Source organism: Trichechus manatus, unplaced genomic scaffold (genome assembly GCF_000243295.1).
Source record: "Trichechus manatus latirostris isolate Lorelei unplaced genomic scaffold, TriManLat1.0 scaffold00073, whole genome shotgun sequence".
Classification (NCBI taxonomy): Eukaryota; Metazoa; Chordata; class Mammalia; order Sirenia; family Trichechidae; genus Trichechus; species Trichechus manatus.
The window spans coordinates 9,538,058-9,559,596 of NW_004444009.1; the positions used below are offsets into that span (position 1 = coordinate 9,538,058).

Consider the following 21,539-nt stretch of genomic DNA (forward strand, 5'->3'; position numbering starts at 1 on the left):
TTATGGGGTTTATTAGGGAAGTAACAGGTTACAATTCAGGATCAGAAATGACTCAGGATACAGTTCTTTGATTAGGACAGCCGCTTCTCAGCCATGCCCACAGGCAGTCCTCTCTCTGGCCCTCCTCTCTCTGGCCCTCGTCCCCTTGGTCCAGCCTCTGCCTTGCTCAGGCAAGTGTTACAAAGCTCTTTAGCTCTGCCAGTAAGTGCCTGGGGGCACCTCAGTCCACCATGTAGCCTCGGCCCAAAGGTACTCAGCTCTCTTGTTCCGTGGATCTGCAAACCTGACTGCTGAAAAGTGCCCAGAAGCACCCTACTCCTCCAGGAAGCCTCCTGCCCGAAGGTGCTCAGCTCTGTCACTCTGATTGGCACGTGCACTGTAACCACCTTGCTCCATTGCCTGGGAAGCCCACCATGCTGTCTCTTGCTGATCTGGTTCTGCTGCTGCTGTTTTCTCTGCTGCCGCTTCTCACCATCTTGCAGTGTCTCCAGTGTTACAGCTCTCTCTCTCTGTCTCCTGGGTCTAGGAGGTTCTCAGTGCATGGGTCCCAAGTCCAAAGGACACCCTCTGCTCCTGTCTCTGCTTTCTTGGTGGTAGTGAGGTCCCCTTCCTTGCTCTGGGATTGGCTCTCTTTTTTAAGCCTAGCGGTATGGCAGAACTGACCATTCCCCTCATTAGGGTGCCATACACCTTATTTGCATGATCCCACTGCCACAGGGTTTCTATGTACCTTAGTTACATTCTTAGCTGGCTGTCCAATCCCTTGGTGGGCCATAAACACTGTGTTTGCATAGTCCCACCCAGTCATTTTGTGGAAGTCATAAAAACTGTGGCTAGAAGGGTCATATTAAGTAATTTACTGCACTGCACCCTTAAATGTTGGTGTAACCAAGGTACTGTCTTTGATCCTTTTCTCCTTCAGTAATCACAACTGTACTTAAAATTTCAACTGTGACTTATATGCTAGTGATTTTCTGCCCACTCTTTAGCTCTGGAACTATACTAGTTAAATAAGATCTAGCCAAAGCTTGCTTACTACATTCTGGCTAAAACTTTTTTTCCTTCATTTTGGGGAATTGTATTATTATGCATGAGTTACCCACAGCAGAAACTTCAGAATTATCTAGAATTTCTGGTTTCTTCCTTTGTCTTAACTTCCTTCTCTGTCATAATGCAGCCATTCAGTAACTCCAGTCCATTCTGTCTCATTATCTCTAATTTATCCTCCACATTTCTATTATGATTGCCTTAGTTCAGTCTCTTATTTTGTTACTAATGGACCAGCCTTTTAATTAACCAGTTGCTATCTGACTAATGGTAACCCTATGTGTGTCAAAGTAGAACTGTGTTCCATAGAATTTTCTTTCTTTTTTTTTTAAGTTTTATTTATTTTTTTTGGTGAAAATTTACATATCAAAACATACAGCAATTCAACAATTTCTACATGTACAATTCAGTGGCATTTACATTTGTCAAGTTGTACAACCATTCTAGCTATTGTTTTCTAAATTATTCCACCATTGTTAAGATAAACTCACTGCTCCCTAAGCTTCTCATCTAAACTTTCAAATTGCTGTTCTCAATTTGATCCCATATAGTCAATTCTTTAAAAGAGCACACTGCTGCTCAAGGCAGGCATTCTTACTAGGCTGAACTGTTGTTGGTTTAAAGATGACTTCAGGGATAGTTTCAGTTTAAGATTTAAGGATTATCTCAGGGCAGTAGTTTTTTGAGGGGAGGCTGGGGAGATAGTTATTCAGCCTCAGGAGCCCTGGTGGTGCAGAGGTTAAGTGCTTGGCTGCTAACCGAAAGGTCAGCTGTTTGAACCCACCAGCCCTCTGTGGGAGATTTACAGCTTTGGAAATCCTGTGGGGCAGTTCTGCTCTGCCATAGGGTCGCTATGAGTTAAGATCAACTCGACGCGTTGGGAGTGAAGGAAGAAGAGCAGGGGAAGGCAAGATTGGGTTGAGAAACAGCAAACAAGGGAGTGGGGTTGCAGAAGGTTCCTGTGTCCCCAGTAGTCTCTTAAGCCAGTTTTTGTGACTCAGACAGAAAAAGTGGTACCAACACCATTTTTCTGGAATTACTGCAGATGTCTTAGAGCAGTTGTCCTCAAAGTGCAGTCCTCAGAGCAGTAGCTTCAGCGTGTTACCAAACTGCAGTCTTACCTCTGAAACTTGTTATTGGCTGGCTGAGCAGGCTTGCATAGTTATATTTCACTTCCAACAACTTGACTCTCTGTTTTGTGTGATTGAATTTTAAGGTCCCCACCTAATTAAGGAAAATTTTTAACGTATTTTTAATTGATCTTTTTAGTCTCTTAGTTTATTCCTCATACTGTAACTAGAATGATTTTTCTAAAACTAAAGCTTATTTATAATAGAACGGGTTATTGTAGTTTCATATTTCAGTTTTATCTTTTTTTAAACCTCCCAAATTAATATTTATATCTGTATTCATTTTTAGTCACTTCATATTTAGACTTAACGTGTTTTATTGATGTCTTCGCTTATTATTTCTTCCATTTTCCTTCTAAGTATTTTTCTGTTTTCTTAAACATTAAGTCAAACCATATAAACTTGCCGTATTTGTAGTTGGAAAGTGGTCTAATATTGGCAATTTTATATGGTTCAATTTAATACTTTACTAGTTCTTATAGTAATAAGTAATATGTCTGAAACTTGTATTTTGCTCTTACTCTTGAATAATAGTTTTATCTGGATGTAAAATTCTGGTTGACAGTTTCTTCCCTCCAAGCTTTGAAGATATTATTCTTTTTTTTTTTTTAACTGATGAGAAATTTGCTGTCTGATTTTCTTCTGTTACTGGAACTTTTGTTGCTAGTAGTTGCTAAGATTTTTTATCCTCCATCTTTGTTCTGTATTTTCCTTTTTGTATATATAGTTGTGGATTTATTTTTATTTATCCAGTTGAGGACTTGGATTGCTTTTGCAATCTGAGGGTTCATTTCTTCAGTTCTGAAATTATCAGACATTGTCTCTTTATCATTCTATACCATTTTATTCATGAACTTCTGGAATTCTGATTGACACCTGCTTATGTTTCTCATTCAGTTCTTTAGGTTTCTTAACTTCTCTTTTTCCATCTGTCTTCGTTTTTGTGCTGAATTCTGTGAGATTTCTTCAGATGTCTTTTATCTTGATTCTTTTCAGTTATTTCTTGCCTACTGTTTAACTTGTGTTTTGATTTTATTCCATGATCATGATTTTTCTCATGGATTCTTTTCCAGATCTACTCGTTTTCATAGATTCTATTTGTTCTTTTATCTCTCTGAACATTTAAAAATATTTCAAGTCTTTTTCAAACTGCTTTATTATCTGTGGTTCCTAGGTTGTTACTTCTTTGTTTATTGTGTGACCCACTCTGATAGTATTGAGCTTTCCTTATGTGCTTTGTAGTTTTATTCTGTGAACTTATCTTCACCGGGAGGGAGTCTCACTTGTGTCCGTGGTTGGGACCTGTTCTTGTGAATTGGTTTCTGTGTTTGTAAGGTTCCACTTCAACTTGTTCTTATTACTTTCTTGGCTTAAAGTTTCTATGTACTATGCAGATTGTAGAATATTTAGTTACATATGTATATATGTGTAGAGCGTGTTTGGGGTTCTGACTTCTTGTGGCTGTGTCTAGGGCTGGCAAAGATTTTAGGCAGTAGGATGTTTAAAGCCTGCCCCATAGTTTTATGGAGGGGGTTCAGTTTCACATTTTAAGCTGTGTCTTCCTTCCTTCTTCCACCAGTAGTACTGATAATCCTTGTGGGCCACTTGTTTCAGTGCCTTACCACTTGTGCTTTGAGTTCCATTATGTTTCTGGCACTTCAGAGTTTCTTATTCTGGCTTTCGGGCTCAATTACGTACTTTTCAAAATATACTTCGTTATATTTTAGCCATTTCTGAATTTGTCTTATGGTTTGAGTGGTCTTTACACATTTGCTTGGTTGTCCATCTCAGATGGAAGCACGTAAATCAACTTAATAAAACTAAATTCTGCTTAACCATGTAGAGGTAAACGAGTTTGTATTTTGACCTTTTAAAAAAGTGTGTCTCTCCCTACTCCCCATCCCTTGGCAATTAAAGATTTTAGTGAGTTGGCATGTAAAAGGAACCAGTTTGAAAGGCATGAATGGGTCTCTCAGAACTTGAGCTTTGAAGTAATAAAAAAATCAGTTCTAGAAGCATTATGAAAAAATCGGCTCAGGAGTATTATTGGCTTTGGAGTCTGGTTACAGTTTTGTATAATGATCAAAACTTAGCATGGCAGCTAGCACTGAGTGAGTCAGGAGCACACTCATCTGGTCTACACTAATTATAAGGGCATACTCACTCATGAACTCACTTGGAAACTAACTGTAAGGTGGTTCTTGTTTTAAAGCAAATATTTATATACAGACAGTCCCCGGATTATCAGTGAGTTCCATTCCTAAATCTGTCTTTAAGTCAGATTTGTATGTAAGTCGAAACAGTTAGGTATGGTTCATATCTAACGTCAGGTAATCAAATGTTTGTCTTAGTATATAGTATTTAGTATACCTTTCTGTGCATAAAAAACATTAAAGAAACACTTCCAGATACACTATAACAGCTTTAATGTAATAATACAGTAATAATAATAATAATCTTTTAATGCACGTCACAGAGTAACACCTGTTTGTTATTATGAACCATTGTATGTGTCCTGAATTTTTAATATAATAGGCTTTATGGAGTTTGGTTTGTAACCAAGGATTGTACATAAGTTGGATGTTCGTAACCCGGGACTGCCTGTAATTATTAATAACTACAGAAGCAAATAGAGAAAAACCCTAATATTGTTTCGGGACTAAGACATCCTGGCTGCTGGGTAACCTGTGAGATGTAAGTAGTCAGTTTAAGAGTGGGATTGGCTGTTTAATACAGACTTGAATTTATTCCCTTATGTCTCATTAGGACTTCTCTCATGCCTGAAGTTTCTGAATTCCCAGCTTCTCTGGAAATGTTTAAGGCAAATAAGATTCTTTCTTAGATGTATTCCCTCCCACCTTGTGTACTCTGGGTTTCTTCTGTTAACTGTTTAGTTATTCTTTTCCATGTAAATTTCTTGAAATTGCTCGTGCTGATTTATGTGCCTTGCTTCACCTCGTTCCACCATTTCTCGGTATTGTGTGTGTGCATGTGCGTGTGTGTGTGTGTGTGTGTGTGTGTGTGTATACATAAATGTATTAGGACATTATGTGATTTGGACGTTGTCCTAACACCATATTACAGGCAGTCCCTGGATTATGAATGTCCTACTTACGTACAACCCGCAGTTACAAACTAACTCCCATAAAGCCTATTATATTAAAAATCCAAGGTACGTGAATGGTTTATAGTAACAAACAGGCACTACTTTGTGACGTGCATCGAAACATTATTATTACTGTATTATTATGTTAAAGATGTTTTAGTGTATTTGGAAGTATTTCTTCGGAACTCTGTTATAAACTTATGGGACAACGGACATATATGTGGTCAGATGTTGCCTGAATAGGTTATGTGGCACATTACTGTATAGATATGTTTGCTGCTATCTGTATAGCTTACTATTTTCCCCTCTATTTGTGAACTTTGCAGATATTTTCTCTGTTTGCGTGCTGTTTCCTCCTTTTCCAATTGAGTAGACCACCCTTAGGCCTTTTAATTAGTTAGAAATACTCACAGGACTCATAAAAGCTGTTATACTCACTGTTGCAGTTTATTACAACGAAGGTACAGATTAAAATCATTAGGTGCATGGTACAAAGTCCAGGGAAGAGTAGGTGCAAGCTTCTTGGTGTCCCCTCCAAGTGGAGGTGCGTGGTGACACACTTAATTCTTCCCACAGTAATGTTTAACAGTATGCATGGAGTATTACCAACCAGGGAACCTCATCTGAGCCTTCGTGCCTAGGGTTTTTTTGGGGGAGGAGGGTGGATAGAAGGGTAGGGATGGTTATTGCCTGTGTGACGAGTATCGACTAACTGACTCTACTCTTCAGAGGTCAGATGTTCAGCATTATCCAAGGCTTTAGGTATACTAAAACAAGAATTCACCATAAATCACATTGTTAGTACAAACTGTCTGGACAAACTGATACAATTTGTCTCAAGGCCTCAGGCATACAAAAACCACTCTTATCTGCAGAATATTCCAAGGACTCAGAGGTCATCTCCCAGGAGTTGGGTCAAGGGCCAGTTTTGAAGACTGGCCTTTCCTGGGAATGTGCAGAGTTTGAGCAACACAGGCCTGCTGAGTAAACCCCCTCCTGCGTACTAGTAAATGTGTGCTCATTCTTCAGGACCTGTGTTTAAGAGTCATCTCTTCAGTGAAAACTTTTCTGATTCCCTCTAAGAAGAGTTAGTTGCCACGTTTTATTTCCCCTACTTATACTTACCTCCTTTATCGTTATATGGACTCCAAACTGCTTCCTGAAGGTTTTAAATTCCTACCACCTCAAATGTGAAAATACATTTTTCTGTTCTCTCTTTACCATAATGTTCCTTCTTTGGTTTGAGAAATTGTTTTTGTGTATTTCCATTAAGCAAGATCATCTTATGCATTTTGCGTTATAAAACTTTTGTTTTCAAATGTATAATTAGGAATTTGAGTTTGTTTTAACAATGTATATACGTCTCTGGGAGATTCAGATATTCCCACTTCTTTGAAAATGATATATATTGTGTTTATGTTTGCATTTTCATGACAGCTACTGTTTAAGGCTTTGTAGTTGGTGCATGGTACAAGTCTTGGAATACACTGCTTATATTCCAGTCTTTGTATGTATGATGCTTCCTGTAGTTTTGCAGTATACAGACTGAAGCTCCTTTTTTTGTGTGGTGAAAATGTACACTCCAAAACATTTGCCAGTACAACAACATCCACATTTATAATTCAGTGGCATTGATTACATTTTTCATGTTGTGCCATTATTATTGCTGTCCTTTTCCAAAATATTCAACATAAATTCAGTGCAGTCCAAACAAAAACTCCCCTTTCCTTCTCCCTCCCATCTCTGGTAACCATTAATAATCTTTGGTTTCTATGTATTTGCTTATTTTCATGTAAGTGAGATCATAGACTATTTGTTCTTTTTGACTGACTTATTTCATGCAGCATGTTTTCCAGGTTCATCTCTGTTGTGGCATGCCTCAGAACTTCACTTCCCTTTGTAGCCACGTAATATTCCATTGTATGTATATACCACTTTTTGTTTATCCATTCATCTGTTGATGGAAATTTTGGTTGTGTCCACCTTTTGGCTCTTGTGAAAAGTGCTGTAGTGAACATTGGTGTGCAGGTTTCTGTTTGAGTTTCTGCCTCATTTCTTCTAGGTGTATACCTGGGATTAGGATTGCTGGGTCAAATGGTAGTTCTATGTTCAGCTTTTTGAGGAACTACCAAACTGTTTTCCACAGTGGCTCAACCGTTTTACATTTCCACCAGCAATGGATGAGGGTCCCAATTTTTCCACAGCCTCGCCAGCATCTCTTGTTTTCCATTTTTTTGAATGTTGCTGTTCCAGTGGAAGTGAGGTGATATCTCATTGTGGTTTTGATTTGTGTCTCCCATGGACTGCCAAAAGAACGAACAAATATATCTTGGAAGAGGTACAGCCAGAATGCTCCTTAGAAGCAAGAATAGCGAGACTCATTTTACTTACTTCGGACATGTCATCAGGAGGGATCAGTCCCTGGAGAAGGACATCATGTTAGTAAAGTAGAGGGTCAGTGAAAAAGAGGAAGACCCTCAACGAGATGGATTGACACAGTGGCTGCAACAATGGGTCAGCATAACAACAGTTCTGAGGATAGTGCAGGACTGGGCAGTGTTCCGTTCTGTTGTACATAGGGTCACTATGAGTTGGAACCGACTCGATAGCACCTAACAGCAACAACAAATGGGAGCTGTGGTGGCACAGTACTTAAGAGCTATGGCTGCTAACCAAAAGGTTGACAGTTCTAATCCACCAAGCCGCAACTTCGAAACCCTATGGGGCAGTTCTACTCTGTAAATTCCGACTCATAAAGAGTCAGAGTTGACTTGACAGGAACGTGTTTCATCTTTTTTTGGTAATGGCTAATAACGTTAAACATCTTTTCATATGCTTGCTGGCCGTCTGAGTATCCTCTTTGCTGAATTGTACAAGTCCTTTGCCCACTTTTTGATTGGGTTGTTTGTCTTTTCTAACGTTAAGTTGTAGGAGTTTTATATATGTTTTGGATAATAGGCTGTTATCCGATATAGGGTTGCTATGAGTTGGTATCGACTTGACAGCAGTGGGTTTTTTAAAAATCCGATACATGGTTTCTGAAACTTTTCTCCCAGTCCGTAGGTTGTCTTTTCATTTTGTTTAATAAAGTCCTTCGATGTGCAAAAGTATTTAATTTTAATGAGGTTGCGTTTATCTATTTTGTCTTTTGCTGCCAAGAGTTTTTTGTTGTCATATCTGATAATGTTGTCAAACACTAGATCCCACAGCCTGCCCCTACATTTTCTTCTAAGAACTTTATGGTTTTAGTTTTCATTTTTAGGTCCTTGATCCATTTCGAATGGGTTTTTGTGTATGGTGTGAGGCTTAGCTCCTGATCCATTCTTTTTCATGTGGAAATCCAGTTTCCCAGCACCATTTATTGAAGAGACTCTTCCTTTCCCATTAAGTGGAGTTAATACCCTTGTCAAAAATCAGTTGATCATAGATGTATGGCTGAACCCCTCTTGAAAGGAAGAATTGTGTCTTTTATGCCATATCCTCAATTCCACAAGGAGCCGTGGTGGTGCAGTGCTTTAGCACTTGGCTGCTAACTGAAAGGTTGACAGTTTGAATCCACCAACCACTCCATGGGAGAAAGATGTGGCAGTCTGCTTCCATAAAGGTTACAGCCTTGGAAACCCTGTAAGGCACTGGTACTCTGTCTTACAGGGTTTCTGTGAGTTGGAATTGACTTGACGGCAGTGGGTTTGGTTTAGTTTTCTCAACTCCGTGCCTGACACATAGTAGTCAGTCAGTTGTCTTGACTGCGGTGCTGTTTTTTGGTTCTTAAATTTTAGCTTCCGTATGTTATTTCAGCAATTTATCTGTTCTGGTAGGTGTTAGAACACTAGCAGATTAAGGCATAGATGGTCTTTCTTCCCACATCAACATGAATTCAGGTAGCTCTGAATCAAGTCAGAATTTTTTAAGATAGATTGTATATTATTTTCTTATTGCTGCTGTAACAAATTACATAAACTTGGTGCCTTAAAGCAATACATTTTTATTCTCTTACATATCTGAGGGTTAGAAGTCTGAATTTTCACTTTGCTAAAGTCAGGATGTCGCCATGGCTGGTTGCTTCTGGAGGTTCTGAGGGGAAAATTATTTCGTTGCCTTTTTTAGCTTTTAGTGGCCACCTGTATTTCTTGGCTTGTGTCCCCTTCCTCCATCTTCAAAGTCCATCACTTCAGTCTATGTTTCCATATCACATTGCCTCCTTCTCTTCTGTAGTCTGTTATCACTCTGCCTAAGGTCAGTTGAAGCCCTGGTAGCATAGTAGTTAAGCATTCGGCTGCTAACCAAAAGGTCAGCGGTTTGAGTCTTCCAGCCGCTCCTTGGAAGGACAGTTCTACTCTGTCTTATAGGGTTGCTATGAGTCAGAACTGACTCAACGACAACAGGTTTGGTTTGGTTAAGGTAAGTTATGATTACATTTAGGGTCCACCAGATAAGACAGGATAGTCCCTGTCTCACGATCCTTGATCATATCGGCAACTTTTACTGTCATATAAGGTAACATTCACAGGTTTCATGGATAAGGACCTGGTTATCTTTGGGCGCCATTGTTCAGCCAACCACCAAGTATAATAAAGAAGACTTTTTTTTTCCTTATTAATGCTTGTTTCCTCTTCCTAAATAGGGTATCATTTTCCCCCAAATGGAATAACTCAATGAGCTATTTTATTCAGCTCCTGATCTAATTTCTTTGGTCTTGTCTTTGCCATATGAGTGAGTCATTTCCATATGGGCATCATGCACAATTTCCTTAACTTTTCCTGAAGAATATTTCTTACTGTTGTCATTTTGTGTTGTAGTTGGTGTAATTCGGTGCCCAGTATGCCGCCAAGAATGCAGACAAATAGACCTTGTGGATAATTATTTTGTGAAAGATACATCTGAAGCTCCTAGCAGTTCTGATGAGAAATCAGAACAGGTATGCTTCTCAATTTTTCTTTCTATTCCTATCTTGATACCAAAACGTAAAACATGTTTGGATAGTTACATAATGGAGTAATTCTACTATAGTTCCATATTTCAATTTGAAAATAGTCTTTTAGAAATGAATAGCTTTATTGTGTACCTTCAAACTGGGTTAAATGAGACTGTTTTAACCTTTTCTTTTTGTGGATCTTCATTGTGTAAGTTTAGTGTGGATTAGTATGTACGTATTTTTTATTTTAGGTATGTACTAGTTGTGAAGATAATGCGAGTGCAGTTGGCTTTTGTGTAGAATGTGGAGAATGGCTATGTAAGACATGTATAGAAGCACATCAAAGAGTAAAATTCACTAAAGATCACCTGATCAGGAAAAAAGAAGATGTCTCAGGTAAGATAAAAAGCAGTTTTAGTTACTACTATTAATCTCTCTCTTTTGCTCCTGTACCATTGTTTCTATTTATTCTTTAAAATTTTGGATACCAATAAGAATTGACAAATTAGACAAAAATTTTATATTTAGTTTAAAATGTTTGGTTTATTTTGCTGCAGAGTCTGTTGGAGCATCTGGTCAGCGCCCTGTTTTCTGCCCTGTACACAAACAAGAACAGTTGAAACTATTCTGTGAAACGTGTGATAGATTGACATGTAGAGACTGCCAGCTATTGGAGCACAAAGAACATAGGTACAGAAACCATAATTACTTACCAAGAAATATAGTAAAAACCTCTTGTAAAACTAATTATTCTTCCTTAAAGTAAATTTTCATTGCATAATTTTGTTAGGATTATAAATCTAAATTTTATGTATTTTATTTCTTAAAACAACATACATTTATGTAAATTATTTAATGGTTTTCACATTCATATCCAGTTGTTTTATGAATTCCTGTTAAAAATGTATCATTATGTGGGTTTGGGTTTGCAAGAACAGCATTGTATTACTTCTTTTCTTGCTATGCCTCTGGTTTAGATAAGCTTTTTTATAGTGTATTGTGGTATTTAGGCTGTAGACCTGTAATCTGAAAAGGTGATATTCCCACGGGTATGGCTAACTGTTATCCATTTTAACATCAAAGCATAAATATACTGCGTTTATGTTAGATATAGAGTCTATAGAAAACCTTCAGGAATTGTAAACATCTAAGCAACCATAGCTTTGTACTTCAATCCTGTTTTACCCTCAGAATTCAATACTATTCACTTTCCATGAGTCTTTTAGGTCAGAGTGTTCTGGAACTGTACTGAGATTTTTAGTCAGGTGTATAACAACATCTTCCAGTGAGTTTCCCCAAATTCCATGTCAGATGTATAACAAAATCCTCCAATAAATTTTCCCAGCCACCATGCCATTTATTTATTATAGTTAAAAAGATGGCTTTGTCTACTTATAGTCCAGCTTTTTCTAAAGTGTTTTTCTTAGAACAATTCTACTAGATGAATGAAAATAGGTTTTATGAATCTACTGTCAAAGGTGTTGGGTTAATCACGCTTTAAATGGGTTTCTTAACTGTATGATTTCTTAGAGCTTTTAATGTACTGTTCATTAGAATTCTCTTAAGAAGGGATATAATAATCTAATTGTTAAGTGCTGTTGAGTCAATTTTTGACTTACAGTGACCCCATGTGACAGAGTAGAACTGTCCTATAGGGTTTTCTAGGCTGTAATCTTTACGGGTACAGAGTGCCAGGTTTTTCTCCCACGGAGCCGTTTGGTGGATTTGAACTGCCGACCTTTTGGTTAGTAGCCAAGTACTTAACCATAATAGCTAACACTTAATAATTTTTGTTCCAGGCACTTTTCTCAATGCTTTATGTTCATTTCATTGATACCAACTACCTATAAGGATTAGGTACCATTATTACTATTTTAAAGTGAGAGTCTACCCACAGAAAGCTTTAGTAATCTCTACAAGGTCTTACATTAAGTGGTAGAGCCAGGATTTGAACACAGGTAGTGGAACTCCAGATCTCTTCTTAATCTGTATGTTCATTGTCTCCTGTGTTGTGTAGAGAATATAGATACACTGAATACAGTATATGGAATATCTTAGACTTATTTGACCACATAAAAGTATTAGTTTTTGTTCTTTTTTGAGGCACCTCTCAAATATCTCAGCTTGTGGATGTCTTCATCATTGGATCATTTCTTACCTTTTTTTTTTTTTTTTAAAATCTGATTTTGCTTTGGTCCGGTTGTGCTGATTTCCTCTATGTTGTGTGTTGTTCTTCACCAAAGTTGCCACTTGTCTTCTATCTACTTAGTAATTTCCCCTCTTTCTCCCTCCCCACCTTGTAACCATCAAATAATGCTTTTTTCTGTGTGTAAACTTTTTCTTAAGTTCTTCTAATATTGGTGTCATATAATATTTGTCCATTTGTGACTGACATTTCACTAAGCATAATGCGCTCCGGATTCATCCATGTTGTGAGATGCTTCACCATTTCTTAGTTTTGCTAATAATCTCAGTAAGACCTTAGATTCCCTTTCTCATAGCTCCAGTCAGATCTTTGAATACTTAGATTTCTTACAGCTTTTTTCATTGATGCTGAGACACAATGAAAAGGAAGATGGTATACTTTTTTCCACAAAAGAATAACTTCAACTCCACATCCCCTAGAAGTAATAATCATGATCCTTCCCTTTCTTTCACCACTTGTATCCCAGTCATAATTATCTCTTGAATGTTTTCTCCTTCCTCTTTAGTTCACATGTCTATTATATTTTTCCTGGATGGACTATTGCAGATCCCATGTCATTGGATTTAAAAGCCTAGATTGTTGTCATTATGACAAATTCACAGCTTGTCTCTTCGCTTCCGGTTTTACCATTTGAAATTCGTTCTGTCCACATTGCTGCTAGGATTGTTTTGCTAAAGTATAATTGCCTTTCCTAACATCCTTCAGTGGTCCTCCATAGTCAAAGTTCAAGTGTTTATTAAGGAGCCCTGGTGGCTCAGTGGTTAAGTGCTTGGCTGCTAACCAAAAGGTTGGCAATTCAAACCCACCAGCCACCTGCAGGAGAAAGATGTGGCAACCAAGTGTTTAGTATAGCATACATCACTGAATCTTACCAGTGTCTTTCTCTTCATCATCTGCATGAAGTTAGTGAACAGTCCACAAGACATCCTCATTTCTGACACCATCTGCAAAGTCTGTTAAAATCTCAGACATAGGGTGAAATAGCATGAAATTCACACCACTGAGGCTGATTTGTTTTTACCTTCTTCTAGAGTGGTGTCCTTCCAGACAGGATGCTGTATGTTCACCTTGAAACTGCCATCTATAAATGAAGCAGCTCTTTGTTGGTCAGTCTGTGTGACCGCAAGAGATTTCAGAGTTGGCCCTAGGGGAAAAGAGGCTACTAGCTCTCCTTGTACACGCCCCCCCGCAATCTCTTCCTGCATAAACGATTTCCATTCTCTTATGGAATTCTTTTGGGTACTGCTTTCCTTATTAAGAGCTTTTCTCTGACATCACCCAAGACATTATAGGTATTTCAGGTTTCAGGATTATTTTATGTCCTTTAGTCATAGAACTGTCTGAATTAATGTAGCAAGTTAGTAATTGTTTCTCAAGTGGGGTGTACCATACCGTGGCATCTGGAAATTTTCTGGTCCAAAATTCCAGCGGTTGTTGCTGGGTAGCACACACAGGGTTTTGCCATAAACTCCAGTCTGGGTAAGTCCATTTTGAACACTTTGAAAACCATGTCTGGATCACAGACGCCCAAAGCTGCAGGGACAGAGGTAGGCGGATGACACGGGACATGGTCATAGACAACACCTTTTGCAATTCTGCCATGGCTTGCCTTTGTTAATGGCCCCGTTCAAATATGACCTTCTTATGGATTATTTTATGGATGAGAGCCAATAGTAGTTCTAGTTGGAACTACTTCAAAATCTAAGTAGACCAACTTAATGCTAAACTGCTTGTTTAGTTCTCGGGATAGATAATGACAGCAGTTTATTTTCAGTTGCCTGTGGAATGTCATGAGTGGTTCCTGTCCAGGCTATTTGACGTAAGAATCTAAGAAAAGTACAATAAAATTGAAATATGGAAAGAATTAATAACGATAAAAAAATTATAACTTTTAAAGAATAAAATGAATTCAAGAACTGGATTTTTAAAATGATGAAGAAAAGACACAAGCCAGGGTTTTGAACCAGTGTGAACTTGTCTCAGTCAAGGCTGATGAAGCGAAACTGGAAAAGACCCGAATTTTTAAAATTTGGGTGAACTGGAACCAGAACCAGAACGGGAAAAATTAACAGGTCGACGCCCTGGAATGGGAGACTCAGAAGAGGCGTAGTCAGCTCTTTCAGGAGCCTCATGCATGAGATTGGATTATTGGCAGGACTGAGGAGAGCGACACACATTCAAAGTAGAGCCGTCGGCTGCTGTCTTTGAGCTGGGCATCACTGTTTCTGACTCTGCACAGAATCCGATGGGCAAGAGATTTGGTTGCTGTGCAGTGTGTATCCTGCCCTTGTTTTCTAAGAGCGAGATTAAGTTTTTCGCCAGGTTTGGACCAGTAATTTTTTCTGTTCTGGTTATGGTTCCAGGTCACCCAAATTTTACAAATTGAGGTGTGTTCCGGTATCACCTCCTTGGCTATGACTGAACTAGGAAGAACTGGTTTGAAGCTCTGACACAAACATAGGCTAGGTTAATAAATAAGAAAAAAACTGAGCAATACAACATTATAAACAAGAAAGAGTTCCAGGGAATTATGGAACTTGAGGGTGGTCTTGGAGACCCCAAAATTTGCAATTAGTGTCAGAAGTGAGGGTGGTCTTGTGGACTGTTCCCTAACTTTGTAGTTGACATCAGAGGTGGGATTCGCTAGAATGACCCTGACTAACTGAAACATGTGGCTTGGGAAGAGGAAGGATGAGAGGCAGGGTTGACAAACCTTTGACTCCTGAAAGGCTAGCAGCCCATGGTGTGGAACTGCAGTTGTGCTGTGATCAGTTGTTGTTAGTTGCCATGGTTGATTTCAGCTCATGGTGACCCCATGTGTACAGAGTAGAACTGTATTCTACGGGGTTTTCAAGGCTGTGATCTTTTGAAGGCTAAGGCTTTTCTTCTGAGGTGCCTCTGGGTAGGTTTGAACCACCAGTCTTTTGGTCAGTAGTCCAATGCTTAACCATTTGTATCACCCAGTTACTATAGGTAAAAGTTACCAATGGAATTTAGAAATGGTAGACCCAACTCCTGAGGAATTGGTTCATTAATACATAAGGCAAACTAATAAGAAACAAGCTACATATACAATCCATTGCTTATTGTTATCTCTAATAGCTAAAATGAAAGTAAAAGAGAGTGTTGTGGATCCTGACACTAGGCCAACCTCAGATTTGGGTCAGTCTGAGCCATGGCCTCTAGACTCAGGGCCACTATCAAAGGGAAAAGTTAATCTGGGACAAGAAATAAAATACCTGTATAATCTCTGGCCATGAAGAAGATAGTCCAGGTAGGGGAAATGCAAAAACAAGAAACTACTGAAACCAAGGGATATAGTGTGAAAGTTGTCTCATTGTATGGAATGGTATTCTCAGCTTCTCGAAGAACCTTTACTAAATAATAGACAAACTTAGGGGTAGTATCTTTGGTTTTGAATGCTGCAGAATGCAAGAACATGTTTGAGTTAATGCAGGATCCGTAGCTCACTATTGAACAATCAAAGATGATATGTGATTCAGATACAGCATGAAATTTGAAAAAGGACAACTAGCTTGTTGGACTGGATAAAGCTGCTGTAAAATTTGTTTACCCTGATTAGGAAGGACTGTCTTCCTCCTCTTTGAAATGCCAAGTGGAATACCCCAGATGAAGCTATTGTTATGCATCATCTGTCTACCATGCAGGATTGGGTTTATGGTGATCTACTGAATATGCCCATTACCCAGTTCATGGTAAATACTGTGATTAATAAGGCCCTTTTTGTACAGGTACCCCATGTAACTTTATTGCTGCCAATCAAGCAACAGTCTGAGAAACCTTATTTGAACTTGGGGGTATTAGGTTGTTAATGGATTGAATTGTGTCCCCCAAAAATGTGTATCAGCTTGGCTAGACTGAGATTCCCAGTATTGTGTGGGTGTCCACCATTTTATGATATGTGATTGTCCTGTGTGTTGTAAATCCTAACCTTTATGATGTTAATGAGGCAGGATTAGAGGCAGTTATGTTAATGAGGCAGGACTGTATCTACAGGATTAGGTTGTATCTTGAGTCAGTCTCTTTTGAGATACAAAATAATTCAGCAGAGAGGAGAGAACCTCATACCACCAAGAAAGAAGCGGCGGGAGTGGAGCACCCTGTGAACCGGGATCCCTGTGCTGATAAACTCCTAGACCAGGGGAAGATTGATAACAAGGACTCTCCCTCAGAACCAACAGAGAGAAAGTCTTCCACTGGAGCTGGCACCCTGAATATGGACTTCTGACCTCTTAAAACTGTGAGAGAATAAATTTCTCTTTGAAAGCCATCCACTTGTGGTATTTCTGTTATAGCAGCACTATGTAACTAAGACAAAAGGGGAACTGAGTATGACGTATATGGGAACTCTATACTGTTTTCACAATTTTCGTATAAATTTAAAAATATTCTAAACTAGCTGAAATCAAGGAGATTAAGTGTAAATCTGCACCCTAAACCATGGGACCTTCACTTACCTGACTTGCTTTCAGATTTATAGCAGTGACACTTTTCCATTCTCCTATCCCCACCCCACCCCCAGGAGGGGGGAAAGAATCAGAGGCCTTTTTCACTCTCTAGAGATAGCGAATGGTCAGAAGAAGCCTTTGAATATTGATATTTGGTGTTCATTTCCAGTTTAAAAGCTGGGTCTTTCCCAGATTGCTTTACATTGAAGCCTACCAAGTGATAAGTCCTGTTCTCATACACAGAGATTCTGAGCAGCTTTTAAGTATTTTGTATTTAAGTATGCATGTGTGATCAAGGATCATACATCTGAGGAAAGCCACTGTGGCATACCTTCTGGGATACACTGAGAATTCTCATTCTCTATCCCTCTTGCCTAGCTTCAAATATAGTGGCTAGAAAAACTAAGTATTTCCTCTGCCAACCTTTCTGGCAGTTCAGGCCCATAAAATAGAAGCAGAATTTGCTGAGGGGGTAGATCTTGAGAAAGCTTTTGCTTTCTTGATAAAAGGAATTAATGTTGTTGGTCTCAGCCTTTTTTCTGCATCTTCCTACCTTGAATTTGAATGTGATATCTGGATCTCTGACATCATTGGATGCTCATGACAGAAAAGCCAAGAAATTTTCAGAGGTTGTAGGTTAGATGTTGAATTGTTGAACTAATACCACAACTGCCTACTTCTAGTCTTTCTGTTATATGAGCCATTGTTAGTCATATTTTCTGTTACAACTGTGAACACTTCTGATTGACACAGCCACTCATGTCAAAGAGACCAAAGTACACTGAGAAGAAAGGGCATGAAAAGATGTGAAAGAATACAGAAACAAAAGGAAATATAAAACTAAAGCAAAGTTATGACATCTTGGAAAGATATCAGAAGCTATTGGTCACAAAGTAAGAGCAACATTTCTGCAAAAGAAATAACCAAAATAAGAAAGAGCTCTTGGAAGTATGATAGCTGAAATAAAAGATTAATTATTAGGGTTGGTAGATAAATTCAAGATAGTCTCCTTGAAAATAAACTACAGAGAGAAAACAGAAAAGATAAAGTTACAAAAGATATCCGACACAGCCAACCTGTACGAATCACAGAAAGAACAGAAAATTTTGGGAAGGCAATTAATCAAGTAACTAATTCAAGAAATTCTCCTAAGTATATCGAGTCACCAGGCTGAAATGGCCTAGTCGGTGCCCAGCACAACAATTGCAAAAAAGACCCATATCAAAGTGTATATCATCATAAAATTACAGTAAGTTATAGATTAAAAAGATCACCTTCAGTTTATTCTTAGCTGCTAGAGTGAATCTTAAATTAGACTATGTCACTCTCTCCTGCTTAAAACCTGCTTTGACTCTCCAGTTCAGTCAGAGTCTTTACAGTAGCCTATAATGCCCTGTACACACACTTCATTTATTACTGCTCTCCCCTTCACTTACTCTGCTACAGCTACACTGGCTTCCTTGCTGTTTCCCAAACATGCCAAGGATGATGCTGCGTTATTACATTGCCTGTTTCCTCTGCCTGGAGTTTTCTTGCTCCACTTGTTTGCAAAGCTAATTTTGTCACATCTGTCCAAACCCACTGCCCTTGAGCCATCTCATTGCAACCCCATAGGGTTTCTGAGGCTGTAAATCTCTACTGAAGCAGGCTGCCACATCTGTCTCCCTGCAGAGCGGCTGGTGGGTTTGAACTGCCAACCTTTTAGTTAGCAGTCGATCGCTTTAACCACTGCACTACCAGGGCTCCTCCCTATCCATCCAGTCTTTGTTTAATATCACATTCTCAATGAGACCTTCTCTGAACCCTCTATTTAAAATTGCAATTTGCACATTCACTACCAATCCCTCCTTATCCTGATTTATTTTGACATAGCATTTACCACCTTCTACACATTTTTTATATAGTTTACTACTTTTTTGTTTGTATTCTTCCCATTAAAATGTAACCTTCCTGAGGATAAAAGTCTCTATTTTATTCACTAATGAATTCTTAGAGCCTAAAACAGTATTTGACACAAATTTAAACATTTCATACATTCAACAAATATTTATTAATTTATATCAGCGTATCAATTGTTGATTCCAGTTCACAGCAACCCCATGTCTGTCAGAGTAGAACTTTACTCCATTGAGTTTTTAATGGCTGTTTTTTTCTGAACTAGGTCACCAGGCCTTTTCTTCTGTGAGGTGCCTCTGGGTGGACTTGAACCTCTAACCTTTGGGTTAGCAGCCTAGCATGTTAACTATTTTTATCACCTAGGGGTTCCATTTATTGATTTACATATAGGAAAAAATAGATAGTAGAGCTGCCTGGATATAGGAGTTTTCAATTATGTATTTTCATAGAAATCAATTTTAACTTGGGCATAAATAGTTGAGGGGCCCTTGTTCTATCTTGTAATTGAAACGTTTAATCCAGTTACATTTAATGTGATTATTGATATGGTTAGGTTTAAGTCTACCATTTACTGTTTGTTTTTTGTTTCTCTCGTGTTTTGTTCTTCTTTTGCTTCTTTCTTGCCTTCTTTTAAGTTAATGACTCTTTAGTATTCCATTTTATTTCTACATTTGGATTTTTAAGATAATGCCTCTTTATTATTTTTAGAGATTGCTCTAGGCTGATGGTATGCATCCTTAACTTAAAGTCTACTTCAAAAATTTTACTGCTTCCCACTTCATGAATCAGTGACTTTCCCAAAGAAGAATTCCATTTCTCAGCTCCCATACTTTGTACTGTTGCCGTATTTTTTTGCTTATAAATAGATATAAACCTTAACTTACGATGCTTTTTTTCTTTCTAATACTTATCTATCTTTTAAGGAAATGTGAGATAGGAAAAAAAAGCTTAGTCATTTGTATTTACCTATTTATTAACAAACAAATATAATGAAAAAATAACTAAAATTTTTTTAAAAAACTGAATTTTTGGTGGTTGTTTGGACCTAACTACTTAATAAATGGCACTATTAGGTATTTATCCTTGAGTGCTGTGAAAAAATTACTGAGACACTAATGGCATCATGAACCAAGAAAGTTTGGGAACCTCTTGGCTATAATTTACCCTTTCTTCTATTGACAAGCATTTGGGTTCTTTCTAGTTTTTGACTATTACAAAAAATACGATGAACATTCCTTCATGTATTTCCTGGGATATATGTGCATATGTTGTCTAGGATATGTATTTTGGATAGGAGTTGCTTAGTTATAACCATTTTTTAATTATACATTCATATTTTTTATGGTTTAGGTTTTCTTTTTTTTTTTTGCGTCAGTTTTGGTAAGCTATAATTTTCTATAAATTTTAACTAAATTTTCAAATTTCTTGACATCAGGTTTCATTAATATCTTTTAATGTCTTCAGATTTGTATTGATGATCTCTTTTTCATTCCTGATATTAGTTATTTTGCACCTTCTCTTTTTATCTTGATCAGTCTTTTTCAGAGGTTTGTCAATATTAGTTTTTTCAAAGAACCGACTTTTGGCTTTGTTGATTCCCAGTAAACTGTATTTTTTCCCTATTATTTTCTGCACTCATCTTAATTCCTTCTGCTTTTCTTTGAGTTTATTTTACTTCTCTTTTTTATGCCTCCTTGAGATAAATGTTTAAATTTTATCCTTTTTCCCCCTAATATATGAACATTTTCTGTTAAGTATACTTTAGCTGTGTCTCAAATTTTGGTGCTTTTTTAGTAGTTCAAATAAAAAATATTTTCTGGCTTCCATTGTAATTTCTTCTTTAAACAATGAATAGGTTATAGAGTAATGTAGTTTTTTAACTTTTAAAAACACATGGAAGACTTGTCTTTTTGTTATAGTTTTTACTTTAATTGCCTTGTGGTTAGAGAATGTGGTTTGTATGATTTCAGTCCTTTGGTATTTGTTAATACTTGCTTTATGGCATCGTATAGCCCTTGGCAAACTGTGGTCCATGGGACAAATACAGCCATGGCCAATTTCCACTGAAAAGGCAGAGGAAAAGTTGAGTGGTTGTGACAGAGACCTTATGACCCACAAACTTGAAAATATTTGCCACCTGGCCCTTTACAGAAAAAGTTTGTTGACCTCTGGCCTAATACAAAATCAGTTTTTTAAAAGCTTCTGGGTGTGTTTGAAAAAAAAAAAAACAAAACAAGTACACTCTACTTGGAGTGTGGTGTTCTATATCTCCCCTCTCGCATGTTAAACGTGTGTTCTATCTATAGCCTTAGTTTTTCCTCTCTGCTTTTTCTATTAGGTGTTAAAATTTTCCACTGTGATTCTGGATTTCTTAAATTCTTGTTTTATCACTGTTTACTCTCTGTATTTTGAAACTATATTGTTAGGAGCATACATATTTAAAATTATCTTACTGGTGAATTGAACCAGTGAGTTGACTGTTAATGTCTTTAGTCATGCTAGCTTTAAAGTCTGTTTTGTCTGCCAGTTTTCTTTTGGTGAGTAATTGTATGGTATATCTTTTTCCTTCCGTTTTTACTTTGCTGTTATCCTTATGTCCTAGATTTGTTGCTTATAAATGAAGATGTTTAGATTTTTAAAAATTCAGCTTGAGCATCTTTAGTCCTTTAACTGAGCACTTAACCAAAATCCAGTTGCTATCAAATTAATTCTGACTCATGGTGACACTGTGTGTGTGTGTGGGGTGTGTGTGTGGGGTGTGTGTGTGGGG

The 21,539-nt window shown here is 37.8% G+C and overlaps 1 protein-coding gene across 1 annotated transcript in view; it reads left to right on the forward strand.

Moving 5' to 3' along the window:
* Window positions 1-7,033: 7,033 nt before the first annotated feature.
* The window catches only part of TRIM33 (tripartite motif containing 33), a 71,125-nt gene continuing 56,619 nt past the window's right edge, over window positions 7,034-21,539 (forward strand). Inside the window, exons 1-4 of the mRNA XM_023734900.1 lie at window positions 7,034-7,203; window positions 10,083-10,201; window positions 10,450-10,594; window positions 10,756-10,888. Coding sequence (XP_023590668.1) covers window positions 7,122-7,203; window positions 10,083-10,201; window positions 10,450-10,594; window positions 10,756-10,888 — 479 coding nt within the window. The 5' untranslated portion in view covers window positions 7,034-7,121. The remainder of the gene's footprint in view (window positions 7,204-10,082; window positions 10,202-10,449; window positions 10,595-10,755; window positions 10,889-21,539) is intronic.